Source organism: Chlamydotis macqueenii, chromosome 5 (genome assembly GCF_036417535.1).
Source record: "Chlamydotis macqueenii isolate bChlMac1 chromosome 5, bChlMac1.mat, whole genome shotgun sequence".
In the NCBI taxonomy this organism is placed as follows: Eukaryota; Metazoa; Chordata; class Aves; order Otidiformes; family Otididae; genus Chlamydotis; species Chlamydotis macqueenii.
The window spans coordinates 4,067,560-4,090,546 of NC_141560.1; the positions used below are offsets into that span (position 1 = coordinate 4,067,560).

Here is a 22,987-nt window from a genome sequence, read left to right on the forward strand (position 1 = left end):
GTGGACTGGCTTGAGACCCTTCTTTTCTTACTCCCCGTTTCCCACAGGTTGGATGTTGCTCTGTAAAGGGTGTACGTCTTCCAGCTTGGTCTCCAGAAATAATTGTAACTGATAGAGGGGTTTCTTCATCTGAAGGACAACATGTGTTAGAAGCTGATGCTGTCAGCAGTCTCAGCAGGCAGATGCTCCTCAGACCAGGGATTTTATTAGTGGGTGGGGGAGGCTGTGGGGATGCTGCCTCAGTGGAGCAGATGCTCTTGGACATCTCCTCTGGGTGGGAAAGAACCGTAGGAAGGAGAGTTTCTGCATCCCAGGGTGGTTTATCTGGCTTGATCTGCAAGCAGGGGAGGAATTTCCCCCAGGAGCCCATAGCAAAAAATCAGTGTGTTCTGGGATAGTTACTGAGGCTTGGTTCAGCAGAGCAGCGTCGTTATTAACGGACTGGGATTCCCCAGGGGCAAACATTGTTTTTTCTGCGGTTTGTGTATAAATGTAGGAGAGAAACCACATTTACTGGCCTGGAGATCGGGGCGTTGCGTTTACCCAGAGAGCAGCGTGCTTTAGGGCAGCACCTTCTTGCAACGTGCCTCTAATCCTCCGTCCCCAGCACCCATTCCCACCTCTCACCGCCGCCGTTTCCTGCGTCCTTCTGTCTGTGAGTTAATCACGGTCGGGATTCACGCCTGGTCTGTCTTGCTCCCACCTTGCCGGATACTCTGGTGGGAAGCCCCATGCAGGACCTTGAAGCAGCCCCCGAGCTCCTGCTCCTCGGCGAGACGAGCGGGGCTTCCTTCCGGAATCACATCCCGTTGGATCGCTGAAGCCACCGAGAGCCACGTTTACACCTTTTTAGATGCAGCCCCGCTCCTGCTGCCCCACAAATGTGTAAATAGCCATAACAGCAATTCCTGCCGGAGCCAGACAGCGGATCCACGCGTGCTCATGCCGTGCGGGGGCTTGCAAAACTCTGTGGTCAGCAGAAACATTCCCTGTCCTGGCTGAGCCTGGATGGGGCCTCGCATGTGCTGCTTGGAGAGAGCAGCAACAGACGGGTTATTGTTTCTCTCTCCAGTTTCTTGAACAGGAAACTGTGTTTCAAAACGTCATTTTTTTAAAAAGTTTGCTTGACAGGCTTTTTTGCCGTCCATGCTTTTTCCTAAGTTTTCTGCTTGAGGCAGCACTCTGCTTACATCTTTTTTTTTTTTTTTTTCTAATACACACAACTGCCCGGTGGCTTCTTGCATTTAGGACCCTTGGCTTCACCCCCCATGCTTATATCAGCGCCCGATTCAGGAGCACGGACGTAGTTATCCGGCACCCTCCGAACACAGTTAAGTCACAGCCACAAAACCCAGGGAGGGGGACAAAAAAAAAAAAAAGGCACAAAAGAAAAGGCTCCAAGGGTTAGGGGATGCTGAGCCCAAAAATGTTTCATCAGGTTCTGCTTCGGCCATGCTGGAGCTGCCTGTGGGGAGCGGGTGAATGAGGTGCCCAGGAAGGAGGCTGGGTGCCAGCTGGGCAGCGTGACCCACCGGCGGCTCTTTCCAAGGGTCCTCGGCACGGAAACGCTGGAAAAGCCGCCAGCCGTCGGTCTGCCAGCGCGGGGGAGCCTTCCTGCCGGAGAGGAGGCTTCGTGAGCGGGGTAGCAAGGAGGAGGCGGAGGAGAGGACTGAGCGGAACTTGGCGGTTGCTTCGCGAGGAGGATCACAGGAGCTGCTCGGTGTTCCCGCTCCGTGGGGTTGCCTCTGGGCTGCACAAGAGAACAGAGTTTAAAACATCCTCACTTCCTATAGCAAATTGGGGTCAAGCTGCTGCTCTGGGTACGTACAGACCAGAAAAGGAACTGTGTGTGATCAGACACTGCCTGAGGATGCACTGTAACCAGCTTTGCAGCCACAAAGTGCCAATTTTAGAATTTTAGACTAAAACAAAAAAAAAAAAAACTATCTCCCAAAAAGTTCAGCATGGCCCTTGCAGCACTTTTTCCTTTCTCCAGCCATGGGGAGGGCTTTATTTGGAATGGTAATCTGCCCATGTGCATCTTCTGAAGGACTTCTGCAGCACGTGAAGCCAGGTTTAGTGAAGGGCGCGCTGGGGCAGCAGGAAGGCTTGTCAGCCGTCACACGCCGCTTGGAGGAAGGTCTGCCTGCAAAGCCCAATTCCTCAGCTATAATTACAGGAATGGGTGGCTTTTTCCTTCTCAGGCTGAAAAATTGGCCCGAAACCCTGAGAAACCACAACACAAACGTCTGACTCTGTTCCACATGGGCTTCAGCGAACAAAAACCCTCTTGAAATTAGCCCTTGCCTACCAAAATAGGCAACACCGCTTCAGAAAGGAAGAGGGCCGGGGGGTGGGGAGAAACCCGGGGCTTCACAGGGAAAGCACTTGCAGCCTCGGAGCTCCTTTAAGGACGTCGCCGTGCCTGCCAGCCCAGCCAGCGTTTGGTCCGTGATGAAGCCGGTTTTGCCCGAGGAGGTGATGGTCCCGCAGGGATGCTCCTTGTTGCTCTGTCCCTGCGGCAGTGTGCTCTGCAGCCGCCTCCTGCGACGGGGAGCCCTGCACGCCAGGACGGTTGCCTTACCACCTTCACTCCTTCTCCATCCTCTTAATTTTTTTTTTTTCCCCTGGAAATATTAAGCCAAGCTTTGTTTGAAGCCTGAGAGCACTTTAGCGACACCTCATACATCTCAGCACCGTTGGCTCCAGGTTCTTTATCACATTTTTCCCTAAGATGCGAAACACCCAAGCTCATCTCAACGGTGTTGTATTTAGCAGTGACCGCCGGCTTGCAGCTGATCCAGGTCTGGAGGCCATGAGGAGCTTTCTTGCAAGGAAACACGGTCTGACGTGGGCTGGGCACAGCCCCTGCGGTTGTTCAGAGCCGCGACGGCGAAGCGAAGAGCCGATACCAGCCTGCTTGTCGTGGGGAGGACCGTGATCTGTGCTGGCCCCCGTCCCATCGGATGCCTGGGTGGTGTCTTCCTGGGGAGCGGCTGGCTCTTGCACGGCCTAAATGGGCCTGTGGCAGGCAGGAAAACACTTCAAAACCAGAAGTGGGACACGCTTACGAGTTGTAGGGGATCCGTGTGCCAGCGTGGCTTGCACTTTGGAGCAGTGGTTTCCTCTCTTTGTTCGTCCGGCGCGCACCGCTGCGGCACTCAGAAAGGCAGGCGTGCCTCTGGCCACCTCCTGGGAGCTTATCTTACCCCAGAAGAATATATTAGATTTCCTTTTAAAATTAAATCTTAACATTTTTGTAGTTTAAAAAAAAAAAAAAAGATGCTTGAGCATAAGGTTATAAACTCACCCTTGGTTTTCTTCTGCTGAAATTAAAGCACATGTGGACCATTTATTTTATCAAGAGACTGAATAAGTGCCTTATCCTGATGGGAAGTCCCAGCTTAGCCATCAACAGCCCCAAATTCACCTTGGACCATCCAAAAACCACGCAGGATTCTCAAAAGCGGGGAAGGACCAACACCAGGCTGACACTGTGAAAATCATTAGCTACATCCTGTGTTTCAAGAAACTGAAGAGATGAACACGAGTAGCAGCATTGACAAATACACATATTTATTAACAAATATCACATATTTATTAATCCTCTTTCTAAGGGTTGCAAATTAAAAGAGGGAGAGATGTGCGCGTGCCAGGCAGGTGCTAGCCCGGGGTTTGCAGCATTTTTAAGCCTGAGCGCTGATGGAAAATGGGAAGAGGGTTTGCGAAAAACTGTATTGCTCGCTGCCGTCTGTTACAGCCAGAAAGGCTTAAGCGGAGCCTAAAGTTAGGCCACTGCTAAGAGCAGTTAAATAATCTATATCTGGTACCAAGAGCAGCTGGGGGGGTTTCAGAGAGCTGGTGACTTTCTCCGCTTGTAGCATCCTTTGCAGAGGAGTTATCCCTACCGCATCTCGTGACGTTGTGTGAATTGATTCATAGTTGAGTAAAAATGCTTGTGGTTTAGTAAAACATGGTCTGTTGGACTCCGGCGTTGTGTTATCTCAGGGAAGGAAGTGGAACTAATTTTTATAGGTTGCACTGGATAATTTCTGATTGTTCCTGGCCATCCTGCGGAGTTCATTATTTCTCCTCCAGCCGACACCAGCTTCTAATTGCGGGACATAAAATTAAGAATTAAGATGGAAGAGCAGCCGTTTGCAAGGATATTGCTGCTTGGAAAGGAATCTGGGCTGGATTTAAGGCAAAAAATAACCTTGTTTGCAAGATTTTGGTGGGGTGGCTTAAACACCACAGGGTACCAGCTGCCTCACGCCCTGTACGAGGGAGCGCTAACGGAGCAGCCCTCCGCCTCCTGAAAGGGGGCAATGAGCTCCTGTCCTCCTTGCCCGTTCCGTTGCGTCTCTGTTCATCCAAAGAGCACAAATATTTCCTAAACCAGACCTTTTCCTACAAGTTTGGAGGGGCTTCTCCCCCCCGGAGTGTGTGACCATGGCTGGGGCGGCAGGCACAGGAGGGGCTCTGGCTGCTGCAGTGATGCATTTATTAGTTTTTTACCATATTTATTTTTTTTAATGCTAAATATTTTTTTCTCCTGGGAGGGTGATGTAACATCTACAGAGCCCCGTTGTGTTGCTGCTTTTGCAGCCCCAATTGCAAAGCCAAGAGCTGAAATAGCTTGGTCAGGACCTTCTTCCAGTACCTCAAGGGGGCTGCAGGAAAGATGGGGAGAGACTCTTCAGCAGGGCCTGGTGTGACAGGATGAGGGGTGATGGTTTTAAAATAGAGGGAGGCAGATTCAGATTGGATATTAGGAAGAAATTCTTTACAATGAGGGTTGTAGAGCACTGGCCCAGGTTGCCCAGAGAGGTGGTGGGTGCCCCATCCCTGGAAACATTCCAGGCCAGGTTGGCCGGGGCTCTGAGCAACCTGATCCGGTTGGAGATGTCCCTGCTCCTTGCAGGGGGGTTGAGCTGGGTGGCCTTTGAAGGTCCCTTCCAACCCAAACCGTTCTGTGATTCTATTATTCTATGATTCTTAAATCCACCTATTTCCCCATCAGGATGCATCACAGCTTTAGGACACGTACCAGTGCTCTGAAAACAATCCCAGGTCCTCATTGACATCCTTTTCTGCCAGACTTCTGAAAGGTGTTTCTGTTGTTGCTTAATGGGAAGGGAACGAATTCTTCACCGTAAGCCATCCTCTTGCTTCCCTGGGCAACACGGTGTTGGTGTTACGTGCTGGTAGAAAAAAAAACTCCTTCAAAAACAGGAGCAGTTTAGCCATTGCAAAAATCTGCAGGTTTTTGGCCTCATCCATCAGCTGCATTTGGCACCAGCTGCTTTTTACAGGTGCTTAATAAAAGCAAACGAGCTCTGGTGTTTTTCTCTCCCCTCCTTTTATAACCCTGCTACCTCCTCATTTTCATTCCACTTCTGGTCAGCAGTGATGGCTTTGATGGTGAGTTTTCCTTTAGGCTTGAGCTGGGAATTAAACCTGGCTTAACTTTTCCAGCATGGTATACCTGGCTGGGGCTTTTCCACCAAGACCCGTTTGTCTTAGGAAATAACACGTGGAGGAGCTGGGAGTGGTTTTGCTGAGCCCCTACCAGTGGAAAAAGGGGGTTAGGGAGCTCTGGTGCTTTAGGAGGAAGAGCACTGAGAATGATGAATTTCCCCCAGATTTTGTACAGCACCAAGAAATTTGATTTTTGAAAGAAAAAATTGAAAAGTTTTTGCTTCACTTTCATACAGGCTGAAAGGTCGTTTTAACCCCTCTGCCCTTGGATTTCCCTGAAGCAGAAAATCAGCTTTTCACTTCATCTGCCCCGTGATGAAGCTTACAGCTGCTAATTTTGAGAAATTGCTGTCTTTCTGCAGAATTTGCTCTCATCTCTAGACACGAGTCCTTGTTAGCAGTCCTGCTTAACCATCTTGTTGCAAGGTGTTTTGTTAGCCATCGCGATGTGAATCCCACATCTGTACCCGGGGGCACGTTGAAAATACCAGCACCGATGTGGGTTTGATACAAACCAGAAAAGCTCTTCCCGTAGGGCTGGATCCAGAGCTTGTCCCAGTTATCCCAGTGGGTGATGCAACATGGCTTGGGTGAGTGACAGCTAGATCCAGAGACTTTTTTTTTTTTTTTTTTTTGGTCTCAGTTATCAGGAAACAGCCCTCATGTAGTCCAAATAATTTCATTGAGAGTAACTGCAATAAAACATTAAACAAGTGTTTTATATCCTAAATCCGTACGTCAAAACGCAGTCACTGCATTGGTGGTTTAACCAGCAGTTCAGTGACTTTGTGAATGATGGAATTTGAAGTTTAAGCCAATATTTTCATATATTTTTCGTTACAGGAAAGAAAGATAGTTCATCCATATCCATCTTTTCCTCTAAATATCATCTATTACACCTCCAGACCCGAGGAAAAGATAACTAAAAATGGCTGAGGCAGTATGGAAGAACAGTGAAAAGTGAAGACCAATCAGTCAAAATTGAATTTAAAAATCTATTCAAGTTGCAATACTTCTACCAAAAAGTGCCAGAAAATCTATGGTTTGGGATTTTTTAATACTTTTGCCTACATAAGACAAAGGCAAGCAGATACCCATGCACTGTAAAGTCTTTCTCGAGGGATAACTCCACATCGCAGGAGCTGCTGCCTCGCTCTTTTCCTAGTGATGTTGAAGTTACTTGGTAAAACCAAATTGAACTTGCTAGTATTAAAACTTCAGCCAGGAAGTACAAGCACATGTAAAAATAAATCCAGAGCTTTCCAAAGATAAGTTTTTGTGGGCGCTCAGCCTCACCTCTTTGTCCTGGGTGTGTTTTTACCATTGCTTTGGGTGTTTGCGTTTGTGGAGGGTTGAAAGGCGTGTGTTTGGAAGTGCCCCTGATGGGTGGCTGAGCTGGGATGCTCCAAATCCTGACCATAGCTGAGCCGTGTGTGAGCTCTCGGTAGGGCTCAGCAAGGCTTAGACACTTCTGGAGATGAGTACCTCCGCGATGATGTTAGGCTGATGTGTAAACGCTCGTGCTTTAGGGTGGAAGCCAAGCCCTAACCCAAAGGGAGAGACAGAGAAGCTTCCCTGGGGTCTGTGTGAGGACGTTCCCATCCTGGGCATTTTTATCCGTTTCCCAGAAAGATACAGGTCCGGATGATTTTAGCGAAGGCAAGTTTCATGACCTCAGCGTAGTCGCTTGAAAATTCCCGTTCCATCCGCAGTAGCAGCAGTGCCTTTCCTGGGAGGAGACGACTGCCCAGGCTCCAGGGCTGGCAAGCAGCAGCCAAGCACCCAGCGTGGCCCCGTTTGCTGTCGGTACGTGACTCTGCGTAGGGAAAACCTTCAGAGCTGTTAGATTTTTCTTTTCCTAGAGATGCAATCCACGCAACACCTTCCCTTAAGCAACCTGACGTAGCTCCTGTAACCCCGTCTCCTTCCAGGTATTCCCGTCCCCTTTGCTTCCCGGGAGGCAGAGCTCAGGGTAGGGTTTGGGTAGCCGCAAAGCCGTCAGCAAGGCCTCGTGGCCAACCACTACGCATTTTATGATTTCATTGAATTTTTTTCTGGGGAACTCTGCTGCATCCCGGGCCGTGAGGGGGAGAATAACCTCTTTGATATATATATTTTTTTTATTTTTTTTTTTTCCAGTTCTCTCAGGCCAGACACACCACAGCCCTTTGAAACGCTCTGTGTCCCTTACCCCACCCATGAATGTGCCAAACCAACCCCTAGGACATGGATGGATGTCTCATGAGGACTTACGAGCTAGAGGACCCCAGTGCATCCCTTCCGATCATGCCCCCCTGTCTCCACAAAGCAGTGTAGCCTCTTCGGGAAGTGGTGGGAGTGAACATTTAGAAGATCAGCCTTCCGCTCGTAACACATTCCAGGAGGAAGGGAGTGGGATGAAAGGTGAGTGAAAAACCAGACGCCTTCCCCCCCCCCTCCACCCCGCACCCAGAGGCAGGAGGGGAAAAGCCGTTTTCCCGGCAGCGTGGGGCTCGGTTGGTGGTTTTGGGCGAGAATCCTCGTAACCAAACGGGGCCCTTTAGCATTTCTTCCCAGCTTAGGAATTCAGGTTTATGGGAATGAGTTAGATTTTCTTTTAAGCAGCAGCTGGTCCTGATCTGACGTCTTGTAGTTGGGTGCTCGTGGGCTGATTTTGTCCTAAAATCCTGCAAGCAGCCAGCTTTCCAAAAAGCTGGATTTTTTCCATAGCCTGAGGCTTTTGGCTGTGAGTGCTGTTCTTTTCTCTTTCTTTTTCTTTTTCTGTTGTGGTGAAAAATAGCTTAGCCTAAGTTTAGCAAGCCACTTGTGATTTAGCATTGCGGTGTTTGGTACCCACCAAGTATTTTGTGAAGTTTTGGCTTAGGATACTTGTTTGGAGTGAATTTGCCCTGTGTATTTCAGTTGTTTTTCCCATTATGCCTGCGTTTCACAGAGACTTTTAGCAATAAAAATACGTGATCCTGTTAGTAAACAAGGCAGAAACGAAATGCTGTTGCTGCAGTCAAAGATGGAGAGCGAATTTCAGGCTGTAGAAGAACAAATAGATAAAAACTGGGCTGTATATTCCCCTGAACAGACAGAAGGGCTCAAAATGAACCCGCAGCTATCAGAGGCCGATTTAAACAACAGCAGTTTTTATTAATGCGAAACAACTCTATTGTGTAAAGACCGATAGTGTATCAGAATATGAAAATACTCAGTTTTTTAAAATAGTCGCAAGGTGTGATCTTATTCTAATTCTAGACAAATCTGGATACATATAAATCTCCGTAATGTGGAACTGCGTTTGACTTGGCGCTGTATGACTTTGATGTGCGTGAAATAATTGCATGAAAAAATCCCTCGCGGTTCCCCTGTGAGATAGATGCTCGGGGCTCGGCCCTCTCCATGGCTGGACGTTGCTCTGGGGTTGGGGCCATGGGCTGTAGCTGTGACAGGAGAATTTTCTGAGCTTGGTGGCCTCCCAGAGCCGGGCTCCGCTCACTAACGAACGCCTAATCGGGTAGCGCAGCCAGGGAGCGTTTCATCTGCGGCGGTGCTGCAGGCTCTGTGCCTACCTGAGGCTGTCGCTGCCTGCGTGACCTTATGGTGGACCAGTGGGCAGGCTGGCTCTGAGAGGTCACCGTGAGCACGTTGAAGACCAAGCTGTGATCAGCGTGAAGGGTTCCCAAGGCTTTCCATGCCTGGCGCTGGATCCTGCAGTCTGTCAGATCAACAAGACCCTTTTCAGGAGCTGGTGGTGCAAAGGCGTTTATTTAACATTACGTTTCTCTGGGTTTCTGCTGATGGAGCTGGGGAGGAGACCGCAGGTAGCTTGGCTCCCTGTGATACCCAGCTGCGGCTCCGGGGCCTGCGTGGGTAGAAACTTCCCAGTGCAGTGCAGTTGATCTGAATGACCGACTCAGCAAAACCCAAAGGTGCTGCTGCCACAGGCAGTAATCACTTTAATAAACTTTACGTATTAAGACAGCCCCTTGCTGCTGCATGCAGCCGCCCTGTGGAGATGGCTGTCCTTCCTTGGGCCATCCCTTCCCGGGCATCCTCCTTCTCTGGGGGGAGGTTCGCAAACATCTAAACCTGGTTCCCCTCGCTGCTAAGTCAGCCAGTTTGCTTTCGTCCCGCTGTCCGGGGACATGCAAAACAGATGTCTGAAGCCACCGGTGTCTACGACTGTCATGTCCTCTCTCCTTTGCTGTATTTTCTTCAGAATGAACCAATCTAGTTTCTTCCCAGATGATGTTTTCTAAACTTGGGGTTGTTCTTGCTTCTCTCCATGGGGTTTTGTCCAGAAAGTCTGTGTTTTATTGAAGGTGTGTTGCCCAAAACTGGACTTAGGGGCAGAGACTTACAGTACAGACAGATTCCTGCGGCTGTATAGCTCATCGTCCTCGAGTAACACGCCACCATGGGCTGCGTATGACCTATTGTATCCCCACAGCTTTCCTGCAAAAAGAAAAGTACTGCCCGTTCCCTGCCCTCAATTTGTGCCGTTTCTTGTTCCTACAGAAACGCACAACTTTGTGCATTTTTATTGGGTTGCATCTTATTTCATCCAGCCCAGTTGCTCAGTTTGCCAAGTCCCTTCTCTGAATTGCAGCCGCGTCTCCCCGAGCGCCTGCAGGCTCTTGGGGCTTGGTGTCACCCATGCCTCTGATCAGCTTGCTACTTCTTTAACACCCTTCACAGGAGGGTGGTGGGTGGGGAAACCAGACCCACAACAGACCTCCATCCGACGTGGCTTAGCAGCTCGTCTCCCCTAATGTCACCTGTTTCTCTCCTTTCCATCTGTCTTTGTGCTGAAGGAAATGCGCACTTTGGCTTTTTCCTGGTTTCTCCAGGAGATCACTTTGTTCCCTGAGGAGCCCGTCCATCTGTCTGTCCATCCCACCCTGGGGCAGGGCTCAGGGCGTGCCGGGAGGAGGGTTTGGGTTGAGCTGAGGGTTTCTGCTGTGAGTACTCCATGGCTGAGCATGGTGTGCTGTAAGGGTGCTTCAGAAGATGTCCTGTGTATATGTTGGCAGGGGGACTTGTTTTCCTTCCTAATTTCCACGCCAGCACCCAGATTTCCATGTGTTGGCCAAACTCCGGCGTTTGATGCCTGTAGGGGACAATGTGCGTGAGCAGTGTGGAAGTCCTCACTTTGCAGCTCGCATCAGACCCAGCGTTTCTGACAGCCGTGCCATGACTTTGCAATTAGCTCCCGGTGATCGGTGATTAAAAAATAGCTCTGCGGGTGGGCGGCTCACTGTTCCGTGGGGAGCATTAGGAAGTTTGACTTTCCAAAGACCATTGTTCTGGTTTTGTTAGTGAGGGGGAGCCTAAGGCATCCTCCTCTTGGACGCGAGTGGGATTTGGGGTCAGCCCAGGCAGTGGGCAGCAGGAGAAGTCTGGCAGATGTAAGAATTGCCTTAGGTGACCGAACCAATGGTCCATCTTGCCCTGTCCCCTCCAGCGACAAGATGTTGGTTTGGGAAGAGGTTTGTGATGCTCCTTGACTTGCATCTGGCACTCAGCAGCGTGGGGCTTTCTGGATAGAGACCGCCCGTACTGTGGGATGTCCCAGCAGTGGGACTGTCATCTCATCCTGTTCCGAAGCAAGTCTGGCCTCATGCCTTGCAGTCAGGATCATCCTAGAAAACCTTTGAGGTTGGCTATGTTAGTGGAGGTTATTGGAGGTGGCCCACAGCAGCCCCAGCACATAGTGGGTAGAAATCCCTCTCCAAAGGTGTGGGGTTTGGTGCTGTTTGGGGTTGAAACACTTTTTTTTTTACTGTTACTGCACCCAGTGTGGGTTGAGATGGCGCTCCCAGGTGTCTGGCTGGTGGAAAGGGGACAAAGACAAGGGTGTTGCTGGGAGCAGAGCGCCTGAGCTCGGTAGGCTAAGGCAGAGCTATTGCTGGGTTGTAGGTGCCGGTTCCAATAAATAAAGCTGGTCCCAATTTGGTGCAGCATTTGAAGCCTTGAGGATGCAGAGCAAAAGCGTTATCACGTGTACGGTGTTGTGCGGCAGCACAGATATGTGCAGGGCCCCCCCCTCCCTTGTGGGGTGTCACCATGGGCCCCTCAAACCTGCAAAGCCCTGAGTAGCTGCTGAGCAAGGCTGGAGTTGGGGAGGGTCGTATCCCGTTGCCTTTTCTGTGGCGGACACACCATTGTGGGGTGTGGTGGGGTTTTGCATGTTATAGAGGAAGGGTCGCCCTCCCAAGTCCCTCCCTGTGAAATTACAATGATGTCAGGAGGGTAAAAGTATTTTTGGGTACCCGTGCAGCCAAGCACAGAGGTGTTGCACTGCAGATAACAAGTAGGAAGGAAGAAGTGAAAAAAATTTTTTACACTAAGGGTGGTGGAACCCTGGCCCAGGTTGCCCAGAGAGGCGGTGGATGCCCCATCCCTGGAAACATTCCAGGCCAGGTTGGCCGGGGCTCTGAGCAACCTGATCTGGTTGGAGATGCCCTTGCTCCTTGCAGGGGGTTGGACTGGGTGGCCTTTGAAGGTCCCTTCCAACCCAAACCATTCCGTGATTCTAAGTTATTTCAGTTGATGCATTTTGAGGTTCCCAAGTCATTCTTCTGAAACGGGTTGTGGAACCATCTTCGATGGCATGTCATTTTTCCATGCTCAAAAAAAACCAATACCTCCTTATTTCTCTTCAAGTGGCCATTTAAATTTTAGCACATACCGTCTTCTGTCACGCCATAAATCTGCAAAACAGCCGTTTGCTTGTCCTAAGTTTGACCACACTGTCAACTTCAGCGGTTCCCACATTCCCAGGAAACGGGCAGCAAGGAGCTTGCCATTGCAGTGACAGGATGCTGGCTCCCCGTGAGCTAATTCCTGGTGGCTTAGTCCCAGAAACCCAACCTCTGAGGACATGCCCTCATCTAGGGGCTGGTTCCTCCTACTGTTTGTAGCACTGTGTCCTCCAAAGGTCTGTGAAGCTCAGTAAGGTGTCTGAAGCACCGGTGGGATGGTGGATGGCACGTAATCAGCTCCTTGTCTTGCTGTTGGTGCTATTGCACGTCATGAAGTGGTATCATGAACTAAACAGGAGCTCTCATTTCCTTGCCTTTGACCTGCAGATGTCCCAGCCTGGCTGAAGAGCCTCCGGCTGCACAAGTACGCCGCCCTCTTCTCGCAGATGACGTACGAGGAGATGATGGCCCTCACCGAATGCCAGCTCGAGGCACAGGTATGTCCCACATCAGTCGTAAAGCGGTGAGCCGCGGTCTCGATGCTTGTGCGGTCAGTAGATGAGATGCCTCCAACGCCTCTTTTTAATGTCTTCACTGTCTTTTCTGTGCCCTTTGCTAATCCCTGCACTCAGAAATTGGATTAATTTATAGCAGCCCTTTTCATTCAGGGGAGGAAGGATTTGGGCTGTCCTGTGGAAATGTTAACGCCAGGTTTTATGCTGTTTTTGCAGAACGTTACCAAAGGTGCAAGACACAAAATAGTCATCAGTATCCAAAAGCTAAAAGAAAGACAAAACCTGCTCAAATCTTTAGAAAGGGTAAGTAATCACAACCACTTTTGTATTTCCTCTTTTTCAAGAAGCCAGAAATTAATTCTGGGGTGAAGCTCTCTTTGGTTACACGTGTTGTTGGGATCTTTTGCAGAGGAATCTGTTGTTGGCTTGTCCGCATCTGAATGACGTCTCAAACACTTTGTACCAGATGCAGGTTTTATTTGGGGCTGTATTTTACAGACTGCGTCCAAATCCGTCTCTGGCACTCACGCAGTGGGGATGGATGTACCCTGCAGCAATGGTACAAGCTCTGGCCAGCTGCAGGATGCTCAGAAACACCTGAGTTTCGGGTGATGGAGGGCACCATTCCAGCACCACTGATGGGAAGGTGGTTGCCCATCTGCTGAGCCGTGGTGCAGGCCCAGCTCTAGCTGCACCGGCTGCTGTGGTCCTCTCTGCCGCTGGACAACCAGCTGGGCAGAGCCTTTAACCCCTGGTTATCCCTCAACCACACCCATCTCATCTCGATGCCGCTGTCCCTCTCAGGAGACCCCTCCGTGCACAGCAGTCAGCACGAAGACCCCTGAGCCCTGCCCGTACCTCTCCATCCTCAAAAGAGATGGGATTTCCAAGTGTCTTTAAGGTCATTGTGCTTTTCTGGAGCATCATGTGAGCAACCTGTCTCTGAATAAAAAGCCAGAGACCCATGTCCGTGCCTGAGCAACATCTTGAATTTCCGAGGAGAGCAAACAGAAACTTCTTTCTCTCTTCAACAAAAGCTTAAAACTCTGCAGAAATGACTCTCGTAGAAGCATCAGCACCACAGACTGGCTGGGAGCAGCTCAGCCAACCCCTCGCTATTTATTATCGCAATATTATATTATATTTAATTGCACCTTCTTCAAACAGCAACTCGCAGAACCTCCCACTAGGGGCTTTTAAATACTTCTGTGGTGTATTGCTATTTATTGGTGTTTTCGTTAGCTCACTGCTTCGCTATTTATTTATAACATGGGCTTGTACGTGGAGTACGGCAGGAGCTAATAAAGCCATATTTACCTCTGTATATTAATAATACCTATTAAATCTGCGAGACAGCTCGCTGGATTGCGCTTGCTTCGGCGATGTGTTTTCCAGGCGATTGCACAGCCTCTTCCCCCGCTTCTCCGCCTGGGTTTTGAAATATGGTATTGATTGACTTGGCGCGGTGCGGGAGGGTGAGCCCGGTTCAGCCGACAAAACCAGCCACGCACGCTGTAAAAGAGGGGAGAGAGGTGCCAGGGGCCGCTTTTGAGCGCTAGTGGGGTGGGTTTGGGCTGGGGGGCTGTGACCGTGTCCCGCTTTGCTGGGGCTCAGAGCTGCCTGTGAGCTGCTTTACTTGGGAGGAGGTGTTCTGGTTTTCCAGGCTTCCCATCCAATTTTTTTTTTTTTTTTTTTTTTTTTTTTTTTTTTTTGCTAAACAAGAGCATGTGTGGAACTTGATTTTTTTGGGCAGTGTCTCACTGCTAAAGATTGCTGCTTTCTTGGAAAGAGCTGCTCCACCCCTCTCTGCCGGTTAGCAGAGCAGGGTTTTTTCCCCTAACAATGCCCAGCAGACTGACGCCAGATCTTCGAGAGAAGTGGAGTTGAGACATCCAAGAGCGAGCTGGGCGTGCAGCAGGAATTAGGGTGAACAACCATTTCAGTGCTTCACTTGTGTCTCTTCCCTAGGTGCAGCAGGACTTACCTTAAAAGTTGTCTCTTTCCAAGCGGCATTCCCTGAGCCAGACTGTGCAGGAGCCTGCAACGAGCGGTTCTGGTCCGGGCTTAAAACCAAAGTGGAATTATTTCCCATCAATGGGAGAAAGATCTGATTGTAGAAAGGGAGTTCTTGATCCAGAGCAAGGCTGGTGGTGTACCCAAATCCTCTCCCTCCCCGGTGGACCTCCTCCAGGATCTCCAAGCTGAATATTTTTGGTGTAGGGGTCTGAGTTTGCGTGCAGCCTCAGGGTCTCACCTCCTGTGTCTGACCACAACATACTCTGCTCCACTTGAAACCATCCCTTTTCCATCTGCATCCACTCACCCGGCGCATCCCAGTGTGGATAGAGATGTCCCCACTTTGCCGCTGCGGGATGGGCTCCTGCATCCCAGTGTGGTCCTGGATTTATAATGGTGGTCACAGGGCATAAGGATGCGATTGTAGGCTCTTTAGGGCAGAGCAGTTAATGGAGAGCCAGAACTGAAGGCAGTGCTGGAAACTGGAGACAAGCCCATGTTAAAAAAAATAATAATTGACATTAAATAGGGCTGAAATGTCGTGATTGTGGGATTGCTGGGGAAGGAGCAGGATACTCGTGGTCTGGGCATTGAAATCTCACAGGCTCAGTTGCTCTCATGGGATTTGCATCTTCCTGGTGGAAATTTGGAAATGCTGAAGCTGGATTGTTGCTGGTTTTGGGTCCCAGTGGTTCACAGGGCACGTTTATCTCTGAGGATTCAGGTCTGAATGTGTCCAACTGGTAATCAGGTGCAGTCCCTGCAGTGGCTCCACACTCCCCTGGTCTTAGCGAAAGTAAAGTAAATTAAACATGGCTGTGGAATATGGGCTGCAGCAGGGGCCTGGAGGAGGAGCGAGGCCCTCAGCGTTGCTGGGGATTTTCTAGGAGATAACGGTAGGGATCTGATTTGTAGCTGACATCCTGTTGTCCCTGCAGTGACAAACCCTCTTCTCTCCGCTTGAATCCACAGGACATCCTGGAAGGTGGCAACTTGCGTGTCCCGCTGCAGGAACTACACCAAATGATCCTCACCCCCATCAAAGCCTACTCTTCCCAAAACTCAAGCACGGAGGAGCACAGCCGGGACGCAGACTCGCATCACCCTTCCTCCCTGATCGGCTCAGACAGCCAAGGCTCTGACTGCAAGGACTCTGCCGCCGGGGGGATGCAGCAGCACCATTTACCCGGCTGCGAGGGCGAGTCGGGGGGGGCCCCGTTGCCCGAAGGTGACCTGCCCGGACAGTTCACCAGAGTGATGGGGAAAGGTGAGGGATTTTTTTCTTCTTTCTGTCGCTCGTTATCGGTGTCCTCGCTAGGGAGAGCTGCTCTGGCGCAGGGTGCGTGTGGTGGCGGCGCTGGCAGCAGCCTTTCCCTGCGCCCCTGCAAGCCGCAGTCCTAGGCCTGGTGATTTTTTTGAGGCCCCATTATGCTGTGGTAAGAGGTAAGAGTGTGGGTTGGGAGGTGGGCAGTGATTTTTGGGAGGGGCGGTGATGCGATGGGCTGGCTGCCCCAGGTCAAGGAGTGCTAGCATCCTCTCCCTTCCTATTCAGAGCATCGCACTGGTCCAGAGGGGTTTTCAGCAGCACCCCTTGGACTTGCTGTGCTTGTGTGAGGGTAGCACTGGTGCATGGGCTTAGTGTGAGCTGTCCTGAGTGCAAATCAGCTGGGCCCAAGCCCCTTTTTAAAGCCCAAATTTAGATGCAGGACATCCAAATTACTCAGGTGATCCACGGCTGGTGCGAGGTGCAGGGGTTTGCATTAGGATTAACACACTGGGGGGCACACAGGAGCGATGTGAGGTAGGGACCGACCTCCTGTGCCGTACACAGGGCTCCTCCAGCAAATTTGTGTGCGCTTGGATGTGTCCTGGCACCCGAGGCATCGGTGCTGGCTGCATGAAGGGACGTCTCCCTGGGGAGGAGGGGAGGGGAGTCTCATCCATGAGCTCACAGACCAGGAACAGAAAAACTTGTTGGGTTGCCCAGCCCTGTCCTTATTTCAGAGCTTTTTGACAAAAGACAGATGAGGTTTTCTATGTAAAAACTTGCTGCAAAAATTTCTCACCAGCTAATTGATCGCGTGCACAGACAAAGGTGGGTTCCTGGCCCCGTTTTAAACCTGCTGATGAATTCAGCCCGTGACAAACGCCTTCATCACACACAGAGCTGTATGTCTGGCACAAGCCGTGCCTGGGCAAGCTGTCCTCCTGGACCTCAAGGCATCCCTGCCTGGGGGTTGCGACGGGAGAGACTCACTTCTCTGGGAACTCATTTCCACTTGCTCTTATGGCATTAATTCCAAAAGAGGTTAAAATCCATCAGGAAAGATGAGGATCCATTTGCAGCGAGGGCAGATTTTGGAGCAGGAGCTCTCTGAGCTCTGGTTCTTGCCTAGAAAAAGGGAATAATCCCGTGCCCCTGATTTGCTCACGTCTAATTTTGATGACTCCAGCGGTGTTACTCTGGATTTACACCATCGTAGCGGAGGACAAAATCTGGCCCTAAATATAGGACAGGATTTGGGGAAGGGTGTTTATCGCTGATGAGAAGACTCACCCATGGGACAAGGGAAACAGGTCATCCAAGGTGTTTGTTGGCCCACCCTGGACCCCGGCTCAGTGTCCCCATGCCCGTTTTTCTTCTTTTCTTTTCCAGTATGCACACAACTTTTAGTTTCCCGACCTGATGAAGAGAATATAAGTTCCTATTTACAGCTCATAGACAAATGTCTAATCCACGAGGTGAGTCGTGACTGATCATCTAAAGCTGTTGTTCTCATCACTTAGAAACTGTTTCCAAAGTGTCTGTTTATGTAAACCTTTTGGTTTCTAACACAAATATTTTTGGGGGGTATTAATAGTAATTCTGTCAGAACAGGGCTGGAGCGGGCGGTAGCTCCAACGTGGTGCATGGAAATGTTGCTCCCCCGCCACGCTTGCTAAATTGCCAAGACCCGGAGCTGGGAAATTCATCTGGCTCGTGACGGTCTGATCTGCAGCTGGATGAAAGAAAAAATCCAGCGATCCCTTGGCGGTTGCCGCCTCCTGTTTTGCAGCACGTGGTTTTGGGATTTTGCAACGGGGGCAAAAGCTGTTTCTGCTCCTGCCGGATCCGCCTTTGCCAGGTGATGGCACACTCCTGCCCGGTGACGGGGAGGGATGGCCGGCAGCCCCGGTGTCCTGTAGCGTTTTGTACCCGTGCCAGCTGCACCTGGAAGAACAAGCTGCTGCTCATCACCTACCCATATGGCAGGGGTTGGGGGGAGATTGCACAGCCTCTCATAGGAGCTGCAGGCTTTAAATGTTTCTCAGTTATTTGTTTATTAAAAAAAAAAATACACTGTTAAAGAACAGAAGAATCTCCTCTGGTGAGGGCTGGTGGCTGCAAACCCCAAAATGTGCTGCGCGCTGGGTGGAAGAGGAGAAAGCTGCCTTGCAGCTGAAGCCGCAGCCCGAGCTGCACTTCTGCAAAGGTTTGATCCAGGATCTCTGCAGGGCCGAGCACGAGGGATCGTGAATTGGGATGAACCAGTTGGATACTGGGCAAAACATGAGTTTTGCCATTATTTTTTTAACATATTTTGCCACGTATTTTTTGAACTGTACTCCTGGACACCTCTGTCGATCACAGAGGGGATTTCAATTCATTTTGGTGTCAGCGCCTGCGGTGTCAGCCAACGTTTGGCCCCGTGCAACACAGGGTGGTGGCACCTGCTGTTCGAGTTTGCTACAAAATGAGTTTAGAGCCCTGGGTATGATCTTCTCAGTGCTTTACACAGACATGGGCAGTGGAAAATAGCTGGAGGGGCTGGAGGGGAAAGCATGTCTGCTCCCTCTTGCTGTCCTCGTGGAGAGCATCGGAGCCTGGAAATAGTGCCTAGACTTTCTGGACGGCCAAGCAGGGCATTGCTGCGGGAGCAGAGGTGTGAAGAGAGGAGCAAGGATGACGCGAGTAGATGCCATCTACTTTGAAGAGCAAAGCCGGGAAGACAGGGAGCTGCAGAGGGGCTCGTTTTCCAGGAGCACCAGGGATGGACATGGTGACGCAGCATCACCCCACCGGTGCCAGCCAGTGTCCCAGGACCACCCTCTGCTCCGTTGTAATCAGCGCCAGGAGAGAGCGTCTCCTCTGAAGGGTTGTTCAGAGCAATCAAGTCAGGCACTAATTAGCCTCCAGATTGTCCTCTGGAGACCTCCGCTCCTCTCCACCAGCGGCACGGGGACGTTGAGTCTCTAAAGTCAGCGGTGGTGGGCACGTGGACGTCCCCGTAACCAGACCACCTGCCTTGAGATCTGGGGCATTTCAGGAGGAGGTCTGTCCCCTGCGTGGGTGACCTTTGCAAGGAGCCCGGGTGAGTGACAGGGCTCACCCCGGGTGACCTTTCGCAGGGGCTGTTGGCACCAGGAAGGGAGCCGAGCTCTGCCCAGCCCTGAGAAAGAGGATAGGGTGCGGGATGCCATAGAGCAGCTCTGCTTTCCAAATCCCAGCTTTTCCCACCCTGACAGTGTTCTAGAGCCACATCCAGGTGACAAGTGTCACCATCCAGCGGGGTGGCTAGCATGGGTCTGGGGGCTTGGAGGGGTAGTGGGGAGGTTTTGGGGAAGCCCTGCTCTGCCCAGGGGGGTTGGCAGCCTCGGGGGTCCATCGCTCTGGGGTGCAGAGGATGCTAGTAGAGCATTTTCTCCACCTGAGATGAGTAAATCCTTGAGAGACACCGGGGTTTCCCTCTGGACTTGCCGATGGGGCTCATGCCACCGCCTACACCGGCTGCTTTTCTTCACACACACCCCCACGTACGCATCGTTCCTTGCTTTGTCCAGAAAAATATTCATGTTTCCTATTTTTCTCTCTCTCTCTTTTGGGTGCAGGCGTTTACAGAGATCCAGAAGAAGCGGCTGCTGTCATGGAAACAGCAGGTGCAGAAACTCTTTCGATCTTTCCCTCGGAAATCCCTCCTGGAGCTGTCGGGCTATCGGCAGCAGAGGAGGTACGCAGGATTTCGGGAGGGGAGGGATGGATTCAGCGGCTGGAGGGGCCAGCAAGAGCATCTCGAGTGGGACCAGTGCCTCCCAACAGGGAGGGATGGACCGTGCCAGGTTCAGGGCTGTGTTTTGGGCAGGATAATTGTTGGAAAAGCTTCAGCAATAAAGCCCCAGGCGCTGGGCTGGGAAGGGAAAGCAGCAGTAAGTTCGCTTACGTGTGTGGTCGGCACCTACCTCACTGGTTCCCACTGCGTCTCCTTGGCTCCGAACCCGGCACTTCCCAGCTGTGCGGCGTATCCCCGGCACTGGGCGGCCGGCTCTGCCCCTGCTGCGGCCTTTTGCTAATGACATCAGTGCTGGAGTTTCACCAAAAAGCTGTCAACTGGCAAAAAAAAAAAAAAAAAAAGACTTGAAGCCTGCAGAGGGTGCAGAGCCGGAGGGCTGTGGTCAGAAAACCTGGGTGGGGTTGTTTCAGACACCGTCTTTGCTCACGTCCGAGGTGATGCTGGATTTGGGGTGATCCTAGAAAGCGTTTGGGTTCTGGCAAGAACAGATATTTTTAGACCAGTTTTAACAACAGCGCCAGCCATTTGTTTCGTTCTGCTAAGTGTTTTCTTGCCAGTCTTGTGCAAGTTCTTTTTTTTTCTCAAAAAATAAAAGGGGGTTAGCGTGAACTGGGAGCACTGGGACAGCTGGGATGTGAGTTCAGAAGGGACAAGCACAGAACAGGAGTGTTCCTCAGTGCCATGAAGCAAAATATTCTGGAATGGAAAAAACCAATCCGTTTCAACGCTTGTGCCAGGATCAGAAGCAGACAGACAAGAGCAGAGGTTTTTGGTGGACCAGTTTGCTCTGGGCCGTCACTGGTGCAGCAGTTTGGCTGCGCATACGGGCTGTCCCCAAGCACAGGGCAGAGCTGCTGGCTTGAAATGGTCCCAGTCCCTTTCCAGGGGCCGCCCAGGACACTGCTATTTCCTCGCCGTGCTTTTGGATGGTTTGCATTTTGCATTTCTTCTGCTCCTGGGAAGCTGTGGGCGAGGAAGGAGCATGTGGCCAGCCCTGCTTTTCTCATGGGGATTTAATGGCAAGAGTTTTTTTGGATAAGGTTTAAAGAAACCCTATTGTACTTCTGCGTAGTAAATTTACCCAGTTTTGGGATCCTGGTGTGTTAATGTCGTCTGAAGCACGTGTGCAGCCACCCACACAAGCGGGAGAGATGAGGGCTGGGAGGAAGGTGAGCTGAAACGTCTGCGTGGGTGATAAAGTGCTGGAGAAGGGCAGAGGGGAGCGGGGAGCCTAAGAGGAACCGCAGCTGCGGCTTTGTAGAGTGCTCCTGTCCTTGGCTGTGCTTAAACCCCGTGACGGCCTCGCAGTCCTGCTGCCCAGCTGATTGTGTGGAGACACCAAGCCAGCGCTGGACGGCGAGGAGACGCACGCTGCATGTCTTCCTGAGGCTTATCTGATTATTTGTGTGTCATTCCTCTGGTCTCAGTGGAAAAACCCACTTGGGGAGGGATGCCAGTGCGTGGGACCCTCCCCAAGGAGGAAAGATGATTTTGTGTCCCGAGATCGGTGTCTCAGGTCCAGGTGGTTTTGCTCTCACCACAGGGAGATGGGTGAAGGTTTGAGGTGCAGAGATGGCACGAGCGTGCCTTTTGCTCAGCCCCTCCCTAGGAAATCTTGGACTTGTTAGGTCATTTTAACCAAGTTTTACAGAACTTGAGAAGTGTGAGGACTGTGTTCACAAAAATGAACCCCCTGGAAGGGTAGAAGGTCCAACCCTTCAACTATTCCCCGTAAAAAAAAAACCCAGCAGCACGAGCTGAACCTTTATCAGACACTGGAGAATCCACACCTGACCGATCTCTTTTGCTCAAAGCTCAAAGACATTAAGAGTTTAAGTCAAAATCCAAGAAATCAAACACCCTTGGGACGTTTGGCTGTTGGTCTGAGCGCGCCAAACCAGCCACTCGCTCCCACGCCTGCGGCACCATCCCGTCGCAGGAGCCGATTCCTCACCCTCGACGCTTTCTCTCTCTGCAGCCGAGGCTTTGGCCAGTCGAACTCCTTACCGACAGCCGGATCTGCGGGGGCAGGACTGGGCCGGCGAAACCCCCGCCAGTTCCAGATCCCCTCCCGCAACCTCCCCACCGCTCGGCTGGGGCTGCTGGGCCCCAGTGGGCTCCTGGGCACCCCACAGCGCAGCCCCGCCGCCAGCCCCGCCATCCTCAAGCAAGGCAGACAGGTTGGTCGGCATTCACGGCATCTCCACCTTTTCCATCCCTTCCCTACAAACTTCCTTTGCTTTTCCTCCTCTAACTTTGTCCCGATTCCCATTTTTTTTTTTTCCCCCCTTTTCAAGCGAGCGAGGGCAGTCTGCAGGCTTTTGGGTTGCGCTCTCCTCTGTGCGGTGGGATGCAGAAGAGGGGCTGGTGGGAGCGGGGCAAACTGAGTGATGGAGAGGGGAGAGATGAGCCCGAGGGGGTGGTAAATACGTGGCACACAAGCCTGTGTTTTACATCCTGCGTCCCTTTTTCCCTTTGCTTCCCGCAGAACCTCTGGTTTGCCAACCCCGGGGGCAGCAACAGCATGCCCAGCCGGAGCCACAGCTCGGTGCAAAGGACGCGCTCGCTGCCGGTCCACACCTCCCCGCAGACCATGCTGATGTTTCAGCAACCAGGTAGGAAGCAGACGTTTGGTTTTTTTTTTTTTTCCTTACCCACAGCCTGACAAGACAAGGGGAAGCAGCAGGAAAGGAACCACCCTGTGAGCCTCGCTGCGGGGGCATCACCCGTGCCGGCACGGCACGCTCCTGCACGCTTGCAGCCACGCTCACGGCGCCGGCTGTCGCAGCCTGGGTGGGGAATGTCTGACACTAGTTGGATTAGTGGGTTGGCTGGACTGGAGACGTCACCGGAGGGATATTGGCCCTGTATAGAGCATATTGGCCCTGTATATCCATGGGATGATGCCTTACGTAGCTTAATTCTGAGGGGCTTCGTGTCAGACAGAGAAGGCGGTAGCTCTTCCATCACCTTTTTTTGCTCACGGGTGGACGTGGAAACCCGGTGTGGAGGGACTGCCTTCATGCGCTCGAGGGAAATTCTCTTTACAATGCACGTGAAGTGTTGCTGTGCTGGCCCTCCCTTCCCGCACACCGCAAAAATGCTCCCGTGTGTGGGAGCGTCCTCTGATGAGCGGGCTTCCTCCTGAACCTGGACACCCTTCCCACGCGGCCTTTCGAGCCTTTTTCTCTCTGTATCCCTTCGTTAAAAAAGCCTGCCTTTCCTTACCGACACA

General features: G+C 51.5%; 1 protein-coding gene across 4 annotated transcripts in view; it reads left to right on the forward strand.

The window, feature by feature from the left end:
• SAMD4A (sterile alpha motif domain containing 4A) overlaps positions 1-22,987 on the forward strand; it is a 102,343-nt gene that overhangs the window by 72,674 nt on the left and 6,682 nt on the right. For 3 of the 4 annotated variants that reach the window (XM_086748566.1, XM_086748568.1, XM_086748567.1), the window contains 8 exons: positions 7,621-7,884; positions 12,561-12,670; positions 12,905-12,991; positions 15,677-15,971; positions 17,361-17,446; positions 19,574-19,692; positions 21,731-21,932; positions 22,241-22,367. In XM_086748566.1, coding sequence (XP_086604692.1) covers positions 7,621-7,884; positions 12,561-12,670; positions 12,905-12,991; positions 15,677-15,971; positions 17,361-17,446; positions 19,574-19,692; positions 21,731-21,932; positions 22,241-22,367 — 1,290 coding nt within the window. The remainder of the gene's footprint in view (positions 1-7,620; positions 7,885-12,560; positions 12,671-12,904; positions 12,992-15,676; positions 15,972-17,360; positions 17,447-19,573; positions 19,693-21,730; positions 21,933-22,240; positions 22,368-22,987) is intronic. The other variant, XM_086748570.1, reaches the window with a different exon arrangement.